At 40.6% G+C, this 21,149-nt stretch overlaps 1 protein-coding gene across 3 annotated transcripts in view; it reads right to left on the bottom strand.

Moving 5' to 3' along the window:
• Positions 1-21,149, bottom strand: part of DAAM1 (dishevelled associated activator of morphogenesis 1) — a 175,201-nt gene that overhangs the window by 28,637 nt on the left and 125,415 nt on the right. For 2 of the 3 annotated variants that reach the window (XM_057544132.1, XM_057544133.1), the window contains exons 16-18: positions 17,066-17,095; positions 15,521-15,627; positions 2,699-2,783 (exon numbers count right to left, since the gene is read on the bottom strand). In XM_057544132.1, coding sequence (XP_057400115.1) covers positions 2,699-2,783; positions 15,521-15,627; positions 17,066-17,095 — 222 coding nt within the window. The remainder of the gene's footprint in view (positions 1-2,698; positions 2,784-15,520; positions 15,628-17,065; positions 17,096-21,149) is intronic. The other variant, XM_057544134.1, reaches the window with a different exon arrangement.

Here is a 21,149-nt window from a genome sequence, read left to right as displayed (position 1 = left end):
ATGTGCGGTCTTAAGAGGTGTGTGTGGGAAGGGCTGGGACCTGAACAAGTTACATGTCGAGAGGGCAAGGTGGAAGACCTTGAGGAGAGGGGCAGGGCCCTCTGGGCGAGGTCCCTGAGCACAAGGAAAGGATGGGCCAGAGCAGAAGCCCGGGACACCCCTCTCTCCTAATGGGGTGGAAGGCGGAAAGACGGAAGTAGATGCCAGGGGATTCACAGGTCTGGTGGCCTGAGAGCTTCTAGGCATGGATGTTCCCATGTTCAAATGGTAACACTGGACAAGTGTCTTCTTGTTCGTCCTCAGTGCTGGAGGGAAGGTAGTAGGGCAAGGGAAAGAAGGAGGAAGAGAGAGGACAAGGCTTATTTTTTCCCCCGAGTTTGGATTTTTACCTTCTGGACAAGGAAATTCAGTTCTAGTTTCAGGGGTCCCTCCATACCTGCCCTGCTGAGCCTACAGGCCCCTGTTCAGGATAACACAGACACCATCTGTCTCTCGTTACTCACAAGAGCACAGTGAGAGGCACAGGCTAAAGGCTCAGGCCATCTCAAGTCAGAGTCAAGAATAGACTGTGTTTGGACAGTTTTGAGAGGAATGAAGAGCCAGACAAACACCTGGAGATAAGGAGAAAGGTGTGCAGCCCAAGAAAGAGGAGTGTATGGATCTCATCTGAGATCTGATCTCAGTGGCTAAAAGCAGCAGGAGAGGAGGGGTGGAATGTGGCTCAAATGCAGATCATAACGAGTAGTAAAGGACGCTGTGTGAAGGCACAGGAAGCAGAGGAAGGGGGGTAGAATAAGGAGGAAAAGAAAGAGCCTGGGAGATGAGCAGAGAGCAAGACACTCAGAACTATGGGGAGAGGCCAGGTCGGAAGTATCCCACTCGGCCAGATTCTGCTTCAGTAGACTGATTTTCGTACTTGTATTTACTTGAAGTACGTTCTATGTGCACTACAAGCCCTTTTGGCAAGATTCTGAAATCCTTTCCCTCAAGGAGGAATTTTGCTGGTTGCAATTTCACAGTAAACAGATCTTGTGGAATTTTAAGCATACGACCTTATCGATAGAGGCTGAAGACCTAAGGACTAAAGCAGCTTTCTGCTTAGTTCTTCACTCTGGGTGAAGCAATTTTTGATGCAGGCATTTGGAGCGCAGGGTCACCTGGGGGCCAGGGAGGGACAGAGGGCAGCTGGGCTCCACTCTCTTGGGGCAGAGGCTCTGTTTTGACTGGTATTCAGCGAGGGAGGGAAGAGCGGGCAGAGGAGCTAAAAATGCTCGAAAAAAGGAATACGTTTAAACTATTTATACACAGAGCATCCTAACAGACTTGGAAACATAGTCATTAGCTATTTTGGGAACTAAATCAAAACTTAAAAGGACAGCAAGAAAAGTTTCTCCACTGCTAAGTGTGACGGTTTTCACCCGGGATGACTGCAGCTGCAGAGGTTTCAGGGAGGGGCGGGTCCATGGAGGTGTGGTGATACCACACACATCACTCCTCCCTGCCCGGTATCTGAGGCCTTCTGGGAAATCAGTGAGAACCGTGGAAAATGCACACACATACAGGCACTCCACTGGGATCCTGTTAGCGGAGCAAAATATCCATTTCTTCTTCTCCTGGGAGCTGAGCATGCCTACAGGTGATACCTCAAGTTCAGCCTGGAATCATGATCACCTGTGTCCACTGTTGACCTTAAGTGGTCCTGGCTCTAGGAGGCCTCTTGACCAAAATCTCTCAAAATATGATTCTGTTGCAGGCACAAGGAGACAGAACAGGCTTAGAGCATTCAGAGACTGTCCCCACAATGCACAGAAAAATTTAGGGCCAGACTGAGAGATAGGTAACCATCCCTGGGGCATCTGCTAGTACAGTATCATCAACAGTATCATTTGGGAGATAACTGAACCAAGCTGCTGACAACACACAACACAGCTGGAGTGGCTGCACGGAGCATGTTATGGAAACACCGCATGATGAGAGGCTAGGGCACCACATCCAACTTGTTGCCTGGACATACAAAATACAAATTATCTTCAAATACCACGGACAAGGATGTATACTGATTGTGTATAAATCTACGCCATACTTACGATCCCCAGCATTTGAATTTCCTGCCATTTACAATGCAAGAAGAGTGCCATACAACTCACGGAGACAAGGCCCAGCCCCAAGAAGTTTACACCCCACCTTATGACACATACGAGTGTTTTGATGAAGATGACAGTGCTAGCGGGTTAACAGTGGCTTTTGTGGTTGTGGGAACAGTGAGCCAAGACCAAGACACACATTGTGTCAGGGATTAAGCAATGACTCAGTTTACGCAGTGCAGCCTGTGACCTCACAGTGCTGAGATTCTCAATATTCCAGTGAAACAGACATTTTCTACTAAAGCTGGTAGATTTCTATGACCGGCTAAGGAGTAACAACTTGATGGCAGGCAGCATGAGAGACAGATGCCAGCATCGAGGGTCCCAGGCATTTGACAAATTCTGGACCGTCCTTCTCACCCATCATTTTGGAAACAAGGGAAGAATCAAGTCCTAGAGGCTTCTGACAGAGCTGTGTGGAAGCTTGGTTCAACCTCCTCAATTCAGAGATGAGGAAATCATCTACCAGCAACAACCAGATTTCTTTCCTCAGTACCCGCTCCCTGCTGAGAGTCCAGTGTCACCTGCGCTCTGAGCGTTGCCCGGCAGCTCACCTGTTCCAACATGTCCTTGGGCAGGTCCTCCTGCTCATCCATGGTTAGAATTGCCCGTTTGATTTCATCGTTGGATAATTTCAACCTGGAGAAAGAATATTTTACTTGTTGTTAACGATATTGGCTTGAGCCGTAAAAATTTAATACAAGGTAACTCATTTTGCTATCCCAGCTGCTGATCTTCAAGTGCCGTTTTTCTCCAAACCTCTCAGTGAAAGCTTATTTCCTGACAATGTTGCACCTAAAAATAGTATTTTGAAAGGGCTTTAACATTCTTCCAGGGCTTTCTAATGCTCTGCTGACACAGAGAACAAAGCTGTTATGTTCTACCATTTAGTTTCCTTAAACAAGGGATTGGAAGATGAGAAATAGGGAAAACACCCCCACACACCTGTTTTCTTTAATATACAGTATCCACAAATTGAAGGTGAAAGGGGAAAACTAACTTTTTGACTTATGTGTCAGGAGTGTTTAAAGTTCGCTCTCATATTAAAAATGGATTTTGAGAAGGTTAGCAGGATCTATGTTATTGTTAAAAAACGGAATAGTTGATATACAAAATAAAATGTATAGCTGAGGAGTTTTCATGTGTATTATTTCATTTGGCATTCAAATTAACTGTGATGATTTTTTTTTTAATTGAGGGAGAAACTGAGGCTCAGAATGGCTAAGTGATTTGCCCAAGGTCAAACATATACAAAGGGGCAGTATCTAACACAAACCCAAGACTTTTGATTGCTAATCCCAAATTCTTTTTACAAATAATGCTTATCTAGTTAATATCTCATAGGGAAGGATTTAAGCAAAAACCCAAATCTGTTTTCTGTTTTTCTGTCTACCATTAATTCATATGATTTACTAATTTATATTAAGGATTTATGTCTTGATTCTGGCAGGACAACAAAGTACTGACTGTGAAAAGAGTTGAAATTAAAACATACTTGTAAAAATATGTTTTTATTACATACAACCAAAAGTGTTAACCAGGGCAAAAAATCTTAATCAGATTATTAGCTGTAACAATACGGTCATTCTTTTGTTCTACTTGTAAGCATCAGACCCAGACTTATTTAAAAAATCTTACTTCCTTATAAGCTACCACTAACGTGTTATAGTACAATTATTCGATCTGTTCTTCTAGTTTATGATCTTCAAGAAGAATGACATTTAGGACTGGGAATAAAGACATGAACACACAAATATAGAGCAAGGCGTACAGCCTTCATCTGTAACATTTGAAGGAAGGGACTTTGGCATCAGACAGGCTGTGCCTGGCTCTGACACTTCTTGGTCAGTGTCAGAAAAATTGGAAAAATTTTTTTCTTCAGCCTCAGTTTCTTCATCTATAAGATAGAGATAATGACAACCTATGTAAAAAAAAAAGGATTTTTGTATGTGTATAAAGTGAAATAATGCATGAGACATGTTTAGCATAGTGTCTGGCCATAGAAAGGGCTCAATAAACTATATGTATACTCTGCAAGGCAGACTTTTCCACCCAGAAAAAAAAAAGCAGCAGTACTTATGTAACATTAATATTCAAGGGCAGCTACTTGATAAATAAACAGCGCTAAGTAGGGTTATCATGAAACTTCCCAAAGTGCTCTCATACCCATTGTTTCATCAGAGTTTCCTCTCTGTATAGAGCACCCATTAGACCTGGGAGAATTAAAAAATAATTAGAAGACATGGTGCTTATTTTTAAAGGTGGTTATAATGTTTGAGAGAATCTAATGATAAGCTGAAACACTCCACACAAGGGTACATGAAGCATACATGGTCAGCTGTGCTCTCCCAGGTAAACGAGAGGGTTGGATGAGTGCAGGGTGGCCACAAAGCCCATAAAGGAGGAAAGAACCCACTCTGGACACCTCTGGCTTGTCCTATTTTCTCCAGATTTTGACACGATCTTGTTAAAACCATCCATCCTGCTATTGAAACTGAATGTTGTTTCATGTACCAATAAGTAGGCCAGGGAAGGAACAGATTTGGGAATCCTATTGTACAAATATCATTCTCTTCTATTTCATGCTTTCAAACCCAAATAGAGCACCTAGGCAACATGCCAAATTGTCCATGTTCTAGAATAAGACCCATTCTCTTCCCTAGTCCAAGCTGTAGCACCATAATAACTCCTGGGCTGCGGAGAGCGACTCTGGATCTGGGCAGACGTCTCTAGATTGATTTAGTCATTCTGGAGTCAGTCATTTCCCATGAATATGTTCACTAGAACATCATAATGGTGGAAAACTCCCAAACTTAAATGGAACAATTTAGCCAAGTTGGCATGGGTAAAACATATGATGGGAAAAACTGTATCCCGGCATCAAGGTCTCTACCATATGGGCCCTGGGTAGCCCTAGATTCCAGGACACTAAAGGCTCTTGAGTCAAGTAAGGGCAAACACCATGGTGTAGCCATGCAAGGCCAAAGAAGTGGGACATTAAGTAAGGTTGAAACTGCCACTGATGAAAACCAGCTGGATGTGGAAATGTCTAGTTACCACAAGAAAAGCTCCACGTATTTAAAAAAAAAAAAAAAAAGATTAGTTCTGTGTCCTTTTCACACGGAGCTGAAGAAACCACTTTATGGTGTCTTTCTGCTGAGTCCTTCTGTTTTGCATTTAAGAGAAAAGGAGTTGAACATCAGAGTGAGAACAATACTTGAAGTATCAGATTTGCATTTCATTAGCTCCCCATATGGAGTGCAGAACTTCTTGCTTTTGAAATTGTATATATTTATGCTGCTCAATCCCCAGAGGCTGTCTGGACCAAACACTAGCTCTAATTCATAACAATTTTGGTTTCTCTTCATGTGGCCCACAAAGAGACTTGAGACTTTAATGGCTAGTACTTAAGAAAATCTACCTGTCAACATCCCGCCTTGCACGTGGTCTGCGGGAGCAGACAAAAAAGTTGTACCTTTGGGGAAAGAGGAGAAGGGTACACGGCCCTCTGGGAGGCTTCTATAGGTTGCCAAAGAGTTCTTAGTATCATCTGTCATCCACAGATTGAGTCACTAATCTCTGTAATTTAAGGACCCTACCAATCCTAACCTTTTAATTGCTTTTAAAGCTTGGCAGTGTTCTGGTGTGCAGGAGGGTGGCAACTTGTGAGACATCCACTTCGACTTTCTTTGCAAGGCAGGAAACAAAGCAGCCATTTAAAACCAGTATTTAACTCCACCTTGCTCTACTCAGGTATTTCAAAAATTTGCCCAGAGAACTGGAACATCCAGGCGTAATTAAACTAAGTTAAGGATGGATGGCTAGATCAACTTTAGCTCTGCTTCAGTGGATTTAAGCCAAATCCCTCTCCTTTAAAGTAGCCTTTTGTGGTTTACTACACCCCGGCTGTCATGTTAAGTGAGCATCTGGAAAAAAAGAATGGCAGAACACTTCATAAAAGTGTATTTTAGGTGGGTTCATTTTGCAATATAAGCCAGCTTCCAAATTTCTTTCTTTCTTTCTTTTTCTTTTTTTTAACAGAAGGGAGAGGTCTGTTTTAGGGAATAAATCAGAGTGAATCTTAAGTTGCCCCATGTAGCCTGCATACACACAGCAGAGAAGTTGTTGCTGGCTCTTCCAGGGGCCTGACGAACGGGTCTCATTCTCGGGAACATCGTGTCCATTCTACTCACTTCTCAAGTCTGTAAAAGGCAGGGTCCCTGGTGGCTTGGAGCGTCACACCTTCCAGACAGCCTCTTTCTGGGCGCTGTGAGGGACGCTGGCCTCTTATGCTGTGAGCACATGAAAAGGGCCTGTACTTCCTCCCCTGCTCAGCCCCTGGGATAAGAAGGCCTTTCCTTCCGGCTGCCTTCTCGGCTCCAGGCAAGGCTGTGGCAGTTGCCCCTGGCCAAAGGGTCTGTGAACTTTCGCGGTATGGGGGTAAGAAAGAGCTTTTAAAGATAACCAAGCGCTGCAGACACGTGTGCATCACAATACCGCCCATGGAACATGCCACGGGCTTTCACCGGGGTGGAATCTGGTGTAATGACTGCATGGCTGGTAATTAAATTCCTAGTCAGCAAGGTAAGACACAGAGAGGGTCGCCAGTCTTTGGGAATGAAATAAGCAGAAAAGAAGAAAGACACTAAGTGTGGAAAGGTAGGAAATCTTGACTTCAACTTGGAAACATTCCTACTCATTGTCCCCAGGCAGAAAATCAGTCTCCAAATGCTACTGACAGGTTTTGTCCCTCTCCAGTCTGTCCCTCATCAGGTCTGAGCTGGGCAATAGAAAGAGCTCCCTATCTGAGAGCAGCCTGTGCCTCCAGCTCCGACCCCTCCAGCCTATCCTGCGAACCCGTCAGAGATCAAACTCAAAACCTCATTAAGACAGTACTGTTCTCTGGAACAAACGGCACCAATTCCGGATCCCCCCCGGGTACACAAATGGGCCATTAACTGAGCAGCTGCCACATACAGGCACTCTGTCAGTGCTTCTCACACGCTGGGTCTCATTCTTACAAGCCCACTGCTTTCATTACCTCCATTTTATAGACTGACCCTGGGCTGACTCGGGCCCTGACAAAGGCACCAGGCCTGGATCTCAGGCCCTCCTGCCTGGTCTCATTTAATCCAAGTGATAATCGTCTGCTGCAATTACAGGGCTCTCTCTATAGCCCCGCCTGTACCCACTCCGGTGCCTTTGCTCCTGCTGCACCCTTGGAACTGCCTCCGCTCCCCTGCCTGTGTAACTGTTAATGGCCCTCGAGGCCCACTTTCTCAGGGACACCCCACTGCTGCCCCCTCGCCCCCTTGGCTGGGCTCCCCATCCCCTTCCATCCAGACCAGTCTAAGGCCTGAATTGTTCACAGGTCATCTCGCCTGTGTCACTGTTCTCCAAGTAGCCATGCGCTGCTAAAGGCAACAGTGCTACCTTAAGTCTTGGGACATCCTATGACACCCAGCACAGTGCCAGGCAAACAAACACTCCAAAGCGATAACTCTAAGCACAAAGTATCAAAGCAAAGTATCACAGCTCTCCCCTCCTTTAAGCCCCTGGCTCCCTTTGTGTGTACTCATGCACTGCCAACGAAAAGGGGAGAGTGAAAGCAAGGTAAACCAACCGCTGACTGGTTAAACAACTAAATAAAAACAAATTAGTTCTGCTTAATTTCTTTTACCTTTAGCCCTGTGCTTTCCTGATGAGAGAGTAAAACCATTGACCACTGAGCAGACAAGCATGTGGTACTGAATCCTCTGTGGCAGAGGTTTTAGACCCTGATCAATAAGGCCCAATTACCATAAGGTTAACTGCATCTCAAAATCACCTTGTTATACATAATACATTTTAAAATTATGCTCATTGTAATACTTATCCACTAAATTGGATATTAATAGATAATTTAACAGATACAAGGCAAATTATTAAAATTATCTTCTAGAGAGTTTGGACACATTCACATTCTAAGTCACCTTAGCCTTTGACACTTTTGATGTAATGAGGGAATGATATACCACAATATGAAACAATTCCTCCAATAACGGGATGGGAAATTTGCCAGAAGAAGTTGTAACCTTATCTATAACTAGTGTAATTACCCTTGGTGGCATCTTGTACTGAGAATAATCTGTCTATGAGAAACTGGGTCACAGCTAGAGCACTTAAATTACTATAGAAATTCAGAGTGATAGCTCCCTTTGCCAAGTTGTTTTTAAAGTGCTCCTCTAGACTGCAAAAGTGCAAAATAGAGGGGGAAATTCTAGGGTTTTAAAAGAAAAACTGCCCAAATTTTCATTTAATTTTGCTATTAAGTAAAAACATTATTTGTAAAAAGAAGTTTTAACAAAACAATTTGTATAGACTATAGAAAAAAAATATGTAGCCCTTCAAAACTATTTTCAGTGGTGTCTTCTTGAACAAAAGTGGGGATAAACACAGGGCCTGGCCACTTACACAGCTTCCAGCCAGAGGCAGAAATTAAATGCTAACAGGATGGTTCATGTTACCTTACTAAGTTGTATTAAAATTCAGGGGTCTTACCAAATTTCAATTTCTCTTTCACTAAAAGAAACATTTGCTCCAGAAAGTAATATATGTCTGGTTATCAATCAAACTTCTATGCTGCAAACCAAGCAGCAGTGCTGTGTGTTAAACTCTAAGACCATGTGAAAAATAAGAACTACTACAACTACTACTTTCCGTCTTTACTCTCCCTGAAAGTCACCTTATGCCAGCCTCGATACATATATAACATTCTTTCCAGAATGTAACCAATGTGACTTATACATAATGCCTCAAAATTCAGAATTCTTTATATTTTCCTTCCCTTCCTCAGCACGAGGTATCTCTGTCTAATGTGAAAGTCCCTTTTAGAGAAAGAAGAAACTAGATTCAGAAAAACTACTTGAAATGCCCAGGACGACCTGACACATTGCCTGAAGCTATAATCAGATTCCAGGTTCCCGAATTTTCTTTCTTCTTTTCAAGCTCCAAGGCCATGATGGTTCACTAATTATGAGAAATACTTCTGAAAGGGCTGAACTGGATGAATTAGCATTTCACTGAGGTTTGAGTTTTACATATTTTTTAGTCATAAAAATGTTCACAAACAGCATGAAATAATATAATCTTGAAGTATAAAAAGGTGACTTTGGAAAGCAAAATGAAACAAAGAGCCTTCATGCCTTCAGCGTGGATGCTGATTCTGTGACAGTGTTACTTCAATGGCTAAAGAATCTCTAAAGCTGAGAGGTATAAATAACAGTAAAGTCCATTTTATAGGCTCTCTGGAAAAACAAAACAAAACATTGATTTGAGATGTTCTGCTCTTTATGATTTAGGAGTCTGTGGAAATTAAACTGCAAGAAATAGGCATCCAGCTGTGACATATTCCACGAGGGAAAGGAGGCACTAACAGTCCTCTTCACGTCAGACAGAAGAAACTCGGAGAACTGACCCTCAGCAGAGTCCAGGTAAAAGGACGAGTCCAAACATGTGGTTTGGAGCCACATGATAGAAAAGTTGGTCCTGATAGCCTCATCCATCAGAGGGCAGACAGCAGAAGCAAGAAGAACTACAATTCTGCAGCCTGTGGGACGAAAACCAGGTTCACAGAAAGACACACAAAATGAAAAGGCAGAGGGCTATGTACCAGATGAAGGAACAAGATGAAACCCCAGAAAAACAATTAAATGAAGTGGAGATAGGCAACCTTCCAGAAAGAGAATTCAGAATAATGATAGTGAAGATGATCCAGGACCTCGGAAAAACAACGGAGGCAAAGATTGAGGAGATGCAAGAAATGTTTAAAAAAGACCTAGAAGAATTAAAGAACAAACAAACAGAGATGAACAATACAATAACTGAAATGAAAAAATACACTAGAAGGAATCAATCGCAGAATAACTGAGGCGGAAGAACAGATAAGTGACCTGGAAGACAGAATGGTGGAATTCACTGCCATGGAACAGAATAAAGAAAAAAGAATGAAAAGAAATGAAGACAGCCTAAGAGACCTCTGAGACAACATTAAATGCAACAACATTCGCATTATAGGGGTGCCAGAAGGAGAAGAGAGAAAGGACCTGAGAAAATATGTGAAGAGATTATAGTCGAAAACTTCCCTAACGTGGGAAAGGAAATAGCTACCCAAGTCCAGGAAGTGCAGAGAGTCCCAGGCAGAATAAGCCCAAGGAGAAACATGCCAAGACACATAGTAATCAAATTGACTTTAGTAATCAAAAGACAAAGAAAAATTAGTAATCAAAAGACAAAGAAAAATTACTAAAAGCAACAAGGGAAAAATGACAAATGACATACAAGGGAACTCCTATAACATTAACAGCTTATTTCTCAGCAGAAACTCTACAAGCTAGAAGGGAGTGGCACGATATATTTAAAGTGATGAAAGGGAAGAACCTACAACCAAGATTACTCTACCTGGCAAGGATCTCATTCAGATTTGACAGAGAAATCAAAAGCTTTACAGACAAGCAAAAGCTAAGAGAATTCAGCACCACCAAACCAGCTCTACAACAAATGGTAAAGGAACTTCTTTAGGCAGGAAACACAAGAGAAGAAAAGGACCTACAAAAACAAACCCAAAACAATTAAGGAAATGGTAATAGGGGGCTTTCCTGGTGGCGCAGTGGATAGGAATCTGCCTGCCAATGCAGGGGACACGGGTTTGATCCCTGGTCCGGAAGGATCCCACATGCCACGGAGCAACTACTGAGCCTGTGCTCTGGAGCCTGCAAGCCACAACTACTGAAGCCCATGCATCTAGAGCCCATGCTCCACAGCAAGAGAGGCCACTGCAGTGAGAAGCCTGTGCACAGCAACAAAGAGTGGCCCCCGCTCGCTGCAATTAGAGAAAGCCCATGTGCAGCAACAAAGACCCAACACAGCCAAAAATAAATAAAATAAAAATAAAAATAAATTTTTTAAGAAAATAGTAATAGGAACATACATATCAATAATTACCTTAAATGTGAATGGATTAAATGCTCCAACCAAAAGACACAGGCTTGCTGAATGGATATAAAAACAAGACCCATATATATGCTGTCTACAAGAGACCCACTTCAGACCTAGGGACACATACAGACTGAAAGTGAGGGGATGGAAAAAGATATTCCATGCAAATGGAAATCCAAAGAAAGCTGGAGTAGCTATACTCATATCAGACAAAATAGACTTTAAAATAAAGAATGTTACAAGAGACAAGGAAGGACACTACATAATGATCAAGGGATCAATCCAAGAAGAAGATATAACAATTATAAATATATATGGACCCAACATAGGAGCACCTCAATACATAAGGCAAATGCTAACAGCTATAAAAGAGTAAATCAACAGTAACGCAATAATAGTGGGGGACTTTAACACCTCACTTACACCAATGGACAGATCATCCAAAATGAAAATAAATAAGGAAACAGAAGCTTTAAATGACACAATAGACCAGAGAGATTTAATTGATATTAATAGGACATTCCATCCGAAAACAGCAGATTACACTTTCTTCTCAAGTGCACATGGAACACTCTCCAGGATCGATCACATCTAGGGTCACAAATCAAGCCTCAGTAAATTTAAGAAAATTGAAATCATATCAAGCATCCTTTCCGATCACAGTGCTATGAGATCAGAAATCAATTACAGGGAAGAAAACGTAAAAAACACAAACACGTGGAGGTTAAACAATACGTTACTAAATAACCAAGAGATCACTGAAGAAATCAAAGAGGAAATAAAAAATACCTAGAGACAAATGACAACGAAAACACGACGACCCAAAACCTATGGGACGCAGCAAAAGCAGTTCTAAGAGGGAAGTTTATATCAATACAATCCCACCTCAAGAAAGAAGAAAAATCTCAAATAAACATTCTAACCTTACACCTAAAGGAACTAGAGAAAGAAAAACAAACAAAATGCAAAGTTAGTAGAAGGAAAGAAATCATAAAGATCAGAGGAGAAATAAATGAAATAGAAATGAAGAAAACAATAGCAAAGATCAATAAAACTAAAAGCTGGTTCTTTGAGAAGATAAAATTGATAAACCTTTAGCCAGACTCATCGAGAAAAAGAGGGAGAGGACTCAAATCAATAAAATTAGATATGAAAAAGGAGAAGTTATAACAGACACTGAAGAAATACAAAGCATCCTAAGAGACTACTACAAGCAACTCTATGCCAATAAAATGGACAACCTGGAATAAATGGACAAATTCTTAGAAAAGCACAACCTTCCAAGACTGAACCAGGAAGAAATAGAACACATGAACAGACGAATCACAAGTAATGAGATTGAAACTGTGATTTAAAATCTTCCAACAAACAAAAGTTCAGGACCAGATGGCTTCACAGGTGAATTTTATCAAACATTTAGAGAAAAGCTAACACCCATCCTTCTCAAACTCTTCCAAAAAATATCAGAGGAAGGAACACTCCCAAACTCATTCTATGAGGCCACCATTACCCTGATACCAAAACCAGAGAAAGATACTACAAGAAAAGAAAATTACAGACCAATATTACTGATGAAAATAGATGCAAAAATCCTCAACAAAATACTGGCAAACAGAATCCAACAACGCATTAAAAGGATCACACACCATGATCAAGTGGAATTTAACCCAGGGATGCAAGGATTCTTTAATATAGGCAATCAATCAATGTGATACATGATAATAACAGATTGAAGGATAAAAACCATATGATCATTTCAATAGATGCAGAAAAAGCTTCTGCCAAAATTCAACACCCATTTATGATAAAAATCTCCAGAAAGTGAGCATAGAGGGAATCTACCTCAACATAATAAAGGCCATATACAACAAACCCCACAGCAAACATCATTCTCAATGGTGAAAAACTGAAAGCATTTCCTCTAAGATCAGGAACGAGACAAGGATGTCCACTCTCGCCACTATTATTCAACATAGTTTTGAAGGTCCTAGCCACAGCAATCAGAGAAGAAAAAGAAATAAAAGGAATACAAATTGGAAAAAAAGAAGTAAAACTGTCACTGTTTGCAGATTACTGTACATAGATAATCCTAAAGATGCCACCGGAAAACTACTAGAGCTAATCAATGAATTTGGTAAAGTTGCAGGATACAAAATTAATGCACAGACATCTCTTGCATTCCTATACACTAACAATGAAAGATCAGAAAGAGAAATTAAGGAAACAGTCCCATTCACCATTGCAACAAAAAGAATAAAATACCTAGGAATAGACCTACCTAAAGAGACAAAAGACCTGTACCCAGAAAACTATAAGACAACTGATGAAAGAAATCAAAGGTGACAAACAGATGGAGAGATATACCATGTTCTTGGATTGGAAGAATCAATATTGTGAAAATGGCTATACTACCCAAAGCAAACTACAGATTCAATGCAATCCCTATCAAATTACCAATGGCATTTTTCACAGAACTAGAACAAAAAAATCTTAAAATTTGTATGGCAACACAAAAGACCCTGAATAGCCAAAGCAATCTTGAGGGAAAAAAACGGAGCTGGAGGAATCAGGCTTCCAGACTTCAGACTATACTACAAAGCTACAGTAAACAAGACAATATGATACTGGCACAAAAACAGAAATATAGATTAAGGGAACAGGATAGAAAGTGCAGAGATAAACCCACACACCTATGGTCAACTAATCTATGACAAAGGAGGCAAGGATATGCAATGGAGAAAAGACAGCCTCTTCAATAAGAGTGCTGGGAAAACTGGACAGCTACATGTAAAAGAATGAAATTAGAACACTCCCTAGCACCATACACAAAAATAAACTCAAAATGGATTTGAGACCTAAGTGTAAGACCGGACACTATAAAACTCTTAGAGGAAAACAGGAAGAACACGCTTTGGCATAAATCACAGCAAGATCTTTTTTGACCCACCTCCTAGAGTAATGGAAATAAAAACAAAAATAAACAAGTGTGACCTAATGAAACTTAAAAGCTTTTGCGCAGTAAAGGAAACTATAAACAGGATGAAAGGACAACCCTCAGAATGGGAGAAAATATTTGCAAATGAATCAATGGACAAAGGATTAATCTCCAAAATATATAAACAGCTCATGAAGCTCAATATTAAAAAAACAAACAACCCAATCAAAAAATGGGCAGAAGACCTAAATAGACATTTCTCCAAAGAAGACATACAGATGGCCAAGAAGCACATGAAAAGCTGCTCATCACTAATTATTAGAGAAATGCAAATCAAAACTACAATGAGGTATCACCTCACACCAGTTAGAATGGGCATCATCAGAAAATCTACAAACAACAAATGCTGGAGAGGGTGTGGAGAAAAGGGAATCCTCTTGCACTGCTGGTGGGAATGTAAATTGATACAGCCACTATGGAGAACAGTATGGAGGTTCCTTAAAAAACTAAAAATAGAATTACCATATGATCCAGCAATCCCACTACTGGGTATATACCCTGAGAAAACCATAATTCAAAAAGACACACGCAGGACTTCCCTGGTGGTGCAGTGGTTAAGAATCCACCTGCCAATACAGGGGACACAGGTTCACGCCCTGGTCTGGGAAGATCCCACATGCCGCAGAGCAACTAAGCCCGTGCGCCACAACTACTGAGCCTGCACTCTAGAGCCCACGAGCCACAACTACTGAAGCCCATGTGCGTAGAGCCTGTGCTCTGCAACAAGAAAAGCCACCGCAATGAGAAGCCCATGCACCACAACGAAGAGTAGCCCCCGCTCGCCACAACTAGAGAAAGCCCACGTGCAGCAGCGAAGACCCAACACAGCCAAAAATAAAAAATATAAATAAATACAATTTATTAAAAAAAAAACACACACACAAAAAGACACATGAACTCCAATGTTCATTGCAGCACTATTTACAACAGCCAGACCATGGAAGCAACCTCAATATCCATCAACAGATGAATGGATAAAGAAGATGTGGTACATATATACAATGGAATATTACTCAGCCATAGAAAGGAACAAAATTGGGTCATTTGTAGAGGTGCGGATGGACCTAGAAACTTCACTCATACAGAGTGAAGTAAGTCAGAAAGAGAAAAACAAATATCATATATTAACGCATATATGTGGAATCTAGAAAAATGGTACAGATGAACTGGTTTGCAAGGCAGAAATAGAGACACAGATATAGAAAACAAACGTATAGACACCAAGGGGGGAAAGCAGGGGCGAGGGGTGGTGAGATGAATTGGCAGATTGGGATTGACATATATACACTAATATGTTTAAAACAGATAACTAATAAGAACCTGCTGTATGAAAATATAAAATTAAATTAAAAAAAAAAAAGGAAAGTTGGTCCTAGCAGAAATGTTTAGACAACATCAACAATACCTCGATAGAAGGATGTTGCAATTCTGAGCTCTCCGACCATCAATCACCGAAAGCTCTCTGACTTTAAGTTTGGAGCCCAGTGTGTCATCAATGGCATCTGCTTCTTTCTATAAAGAGCATGAAAGAAATCCATCAAAGTCAAACAAGGACATTCTGACTTCGGATACACAGTTTTCCTTTATATTTGCTGTACACACACACACACACACACACACACACACACACACACACGCAAAGCCGAGGCAGTAAGCAGGGGAATGTATGGAGGTGGTGGAATTGAAACAAAGGCTAAAATCTAGTTGACAAGGGAAAATAAGAAAAGCTGACCACCCACATTTGAAAAAGCATTATCTGGAAGAACAAAGTGCTTCTAAGTTGAAGATGCATAAATTATCAATGAACGGTACCCTCCTTTTGTCCCCCAAATCCCGATGGAGAGCAGACAGAAGGACTGTCACTATGAATCAAGCTCAGCTGAAACGTGCCACTGCTGGTCCAGCCATTTACAGGGCCCATTCACCCCAGAACCATTTGCATCCTGAACACTCAGAAAGCTGAACAATAAAACCTCCCAAACGTCTTCATGTGCAACAGGAAACTCCCAAGCCCAGATGGTACCTTTCATTACCCTGGAGCCTGGGAGGGCGCAGTTCAAGGCATTGGTTCGATTTACCTCAATTAACAATAAAACACTACTTACACACTCTACTGCTGTACAGAGAGCTGTAAGCAATGAGGGCCAGTCATAATTTATGGAGGAAGAGGCATAAAACAATCATACATAAAATACTGTTTGAGTAAACTGGGCATCAAGGTGAAAACATAGATTGACTTGATAAATAGCAAGTTTGATTTTGTTAAAGGTCAGGATCAATTTAAAAAACAGATCATGCCATTTAAAAAATGAAAGAAGGGAAAGCAGACGTAGAGAATGGACGTGCAAGATTGGGACTGACATACGTGCACTGCCATGTGTAAAACAGATAGCTAGTGGGAACCTGCTGTATAGCGCAGGGAGCTCAGCTCGGTGCCCTGTGGTGACCTAGATGGGCAGGATGGGGTCGCAGGGGCGGGGTGGGGGTGGCGGTGGAAGGCAGGTCCAAGGTGGGGGGATATGGGGATATATGTATATGTATAGCTAATTCACTTCGTTATACAGCAGAAACTAACACAACATTGTAAAGCAACTATACCCCAATTTAAAAAATAAAAAAGATTAAAAAATATGGAACTCTGGCCAAAAAAAAAAAAAAAGTAAGGAAACCAAAGAGTTCTAGAACTGGATAACAGTTTAGGAAACAAAGACAACATGGAGTTTATAATAAGAGGCATCGTGTGACCAAACTTTAACTGTTTCGTATTATGCTGAGATTTCAGGCATACCTCTCAATATTCAGTTAAGAGTTGAAACCCAATGTGAAATTAAGTAGGCATTGCATTACACTATCAGAAAAAAAAAAAAAACCCCAGGAAAACCAAGACATTTTGAGCTTATAGTAAGCCAAGGAGTTACATTAAGCACGGTGTGGGTTTTAGCTCACTTACCTGCTTGGAGTTACTGTTCACAAAGAAATCCTACAGCCATGGCAGAGGCATGGAAAAGGCAAATCAGATACATGCAGTTCAGAAATCACAGCAACCAACAGGGGAAGGTCAAGGAGATCAGTGACACAGGGTAAGAGATGATTTTATGCTCCCAGGGGCAGCAATGAGAGTTGATGAACATGAGAGTCTGGCTGAAGATACACTGAAGAGCAGGGTACTAAGCGTTCAGGGTAGAGAGAGAAGATGGCATGCGCTGTACACGATTTTCAATGGTGGCAAATCAAATTCAGAAACGAAAGGCCTTAAAACACCCCCGAAAGACTCAAAGTGGTGAAGGAACAAACCCTCTTTGAAAGAACCACTGGGCTCCACGTATGCAACATGAAACAGATTTCACGGTTTTCCCTTGAAGCAGAAAATATCAATCAACTCTACTAACTTGAGGGAACTACTCCCATTGTCATGTGCTACCAGCAAAATATGCTTTTTTGAGGGGATGGAATAATCTCCTATCTTCTTGTGTCATTAGGAAGGATTAAGAAAAGAAAAATGACAAGTTCAACAATATAGGTCAGTAAAACCAACACACTCAGTACTCCCCGAGGGTCCAAACAAAGTCTGTGGGCGCTCTGGGTAGGTATGAGGAAAAACAACTTGCAATTAAGAGACAATAAGTGATTCATGTGCTGTGCAGCCATGGGTGGTCCTGTCCCCACTGCCCTGGGGCTGTTCATGCGTACAAGGTCAACAGCCTCTGTTGAAAATAGCTCATAGAAAAGACCTGGAGTGAGGAAGGGAAAGAGGAAGCAGTAATTGACATGTTATGAGAAAGTCACAGCTTTCTTTGCATATTTTTGCCGTGATGGCAGGAATAAAGCTTCGGTGTGCAAAACACACCCCAGCTTTCGGGCCAACTACTTACACAATCAGCGTTTACTTAGCAGATTCCTTAAGGCCTCACTGGTCCCGGCAGCACTGCCAAGGCCAAGTTTACACAGATGAGCTGTTTCACATCATTCTTCGAATGGGAAACAAAACGTATCCTCCCCTTGCTCCACCCATACAAGGGGGGATTACTTTTCTGGAATGGCTTTTAAAAAATAAAGTGATAACCACATGAAACTTTTCTTTCCTCTGATGTCACAGTTTTCTTTTGTCCCTGTTGTAACTGTCAAGTTTTTTACCCTGAAACTCCTTAGCACTCTTCCCCTGTAAAAGCAGTTTCTCCTTTCAAGGGCAGAAAAAACTTTGGTGAAGTGAACTCCGTGAGGTCATCTTACCCTACTTTTCTCTCTTAAAGAGACAAGTTGCAAGTTGAATTTAGACCCTGCTCTCCCTGTCTGGCCTTCAAGGAAGAAACTTGTACGAAGGTGTCTGGCAACTCATTCTCCCTAAGTTCCCACCGTGTGGAAATTAATCTCTACTGTAGTGGTCTATGGGACCAAGCCACAAGCATTTACTAGGGATGTGACTTGGGGCTCAGTTTCACTATCTGTAAAATGAAGTAAACAACCAGATTTTTATTGTGAGTATTAAATGTGATATGCATGTAAAGCATTTTGTACAGTACCTGTCACATATTTATGAGCTCCATACTTGGAAGCTATCACACATTACAATCATTGTATCTTTCAAGCCGATGATCAAGTCCATTTTTTTGCCTATTGCCCTGCTTCTCAGTTGAGTTGAAGCACAGCTGGTCAAGATCTCCCATTTGTAACCAGCAGCAGCACTAAGTGTAACAGTTAATAGCTAAGTAATGTGTCTTATCTTTTGAGAGGTGAGGATGAGGAATGCCATGTGAGAGTTAGGTTAATTGGAGATCTTGAGATTCCCCTATTTTAAGAGTCCTTTAATCATCACATTTTAAATAAAATCACAAAGCTTATTAGATGGGGAATGTTAAAAATATTGATGCTTCCAGGTCTATTTCAAATAAGTTAACATTCTTTTTGAAACTTTAAATTATTCACTAATTGGCTTGGGCCAAACATGATAGAATTGCCTACATCTGGCTCCACCTAACAGGATGTCTGATTTTTCCAGATGATTTTTGGTGTAGGGCTTAGGGTTTGGAAAATAAATAGGAAGTTGGGGCTTGCATTTTCAGGAGCCAGGGCTGATAAATTCCTATAGATAGGGTTTCACCATGAAATAATGACTCAACATTTCATAGACAATGACAACCTTTATATGGATGGTTCTTAATCTGTTTGAGGTTGAGATCCCATTGTAAACCTGATAAAAGCTGGAGATCCCTCTCCAGAGAAATGCACGCACTAATATTTATATAAAACCCTGTATTTGATTAACTATTACCATGTTGTCCAGCTATATAGAACCTGTACGTTATACTTTGGTACTAAGAAAAACCACTATTTACAATTTTTATCTCCTGTCTTCATATGCCATGACTAAGGACAAAGCTTATTGAAATCAATGTCCTAAATCACATAATTGTTCAATGTAAAAACTAGATATACAGAATAACAAAAAACATAAAAAGAATAAAAAAAGAAATTTCTTTGGCCATTCATTAAAATTCAGAAGAGACCATTGACTATTCCAAATGGGACCCCAAGAACGACTTGTATATGACATGTTAGCAGAGAGTTGGATTCTGGAGCCTAGGATAGTTATCCTTTGTAACTATTTCAAAGCAGAGAGGCTTTGAAATGTTCTATCACGTGCTGATAATAGGACCTAAAAAGAAGGGGTGTCCCCAGGCAAAGAGTGGGGAAGAGGAATGGAGATAACCAGCTGTTCATTTGTTGCTACAGAGATATGTGTGCCTTTAGGTAAATGTAGTACCTTTAGTTCATTTTCTCTCTGTCCAAATTGCATGTATAGGGAGAATGAATTTATAACATCTTGAGATGAAAATTTCCCACAAAACAAATATGAATATTGTTTAATTGTAACTGAGATAGTACTACTATGCAATGTGCTACATTATGTATTAAAATAAGTCTCTTGTGGCTGGCCTAGAGATCATGTATAGTACAGTTTCAATGAGGAAAAGAGGTTCTGAGATTCAAAACACTGACTTTCAAATGAACTTTTGTAATGTGTGCAGGGGAATAACTGTATGCTATTAAATTCCATTTCTTGTGGCACATAAGCTTACATAATCAGCTCTGCACACCTTTGATATCCACACTGGAAAAAAAAAAAAAAGAATCCCGAATAGAAATGATCTTGTTCTTAAAACTGGAGTTAAAGAAAATCCTTTACAAAGTCTAACCTTCATAATCAATAAAGCCATCAATAAGAACAAAGTGAAACTGAGAATTATGCCACTTGTACATCTGTCTGGACACTGAATACATACTGAGCCATATTTTTATTATCTGTGACATAGGAATATTACTCACCTCAAAGAGTTGGTGTGAAGATTAAATGAACATATAAGTATCAGTTCCTTGAGAACTAAAAATTAGGGTTGATGAGATTGGGGCTGTATATATTATATTCAGTACCAAAAATGTAATGGATACTTAATATTGATTATCATCTTTTAGTCTATATTCTGGTTATTTGCAGATTTTCCTCATCTCTGCTTTTATACTATAAGCTGCATTATAGACCTGTGCAATAGTTGAACACATTTGTGTCCTTTGACATACTTTATATGCAAAGCAGACAGTAAAAATATCTGTTGTTTTTAATGATTCAATATTTCTCATATCAACAGGGCACATCTTGTGTGTGTGTACATTTACTTACATCAAATCTCTCCTACATGTCATTAATCAGTGTTCACCTAAATTATACTAATCTGAAGCTTGAAATTTTTTTCAAAATCTTACTCTGGGTAGTGTTCCTGTTGCATGCACACAGACAATGGTATTCATGGGTTCTTTGCCTCTCTGAGAAATTTACTTGGCCACACAACTGGCTGAAATCCAGAGAGTTTGACCAGGGTTTTATAACTCTGGAGGGAAGAAAGAGGAGAAATCATTGAAATAAAGGGTTCCCGGTATTCATTTGGGAGTAGAAAAGAGAGCAATTCAAGTGTAACAATAATTATATAGAGCATTGCCAAGACTAAAATGAAAATGCATAGGTCTTGACGATGCCATTA

Source organism: Balaenoptera acutorostrata, chromosome 3 (assembly GCF_949987535.1).
Source record: "Balaenoptera acutorostrata chromosome 3, mBalAcu1.1, whole genome shotgun sequence".
NCBI classification, from domain to species: Eukaryota; Metazoa; Chordata; class Mammalia; order Artiodactyla; family Balaenopteridae; genus Balaenoptera; species Balaenoptera acutorostrata.
This window is presented reverse-complemented; position numbering and strand designations above follow the sequence as displayed.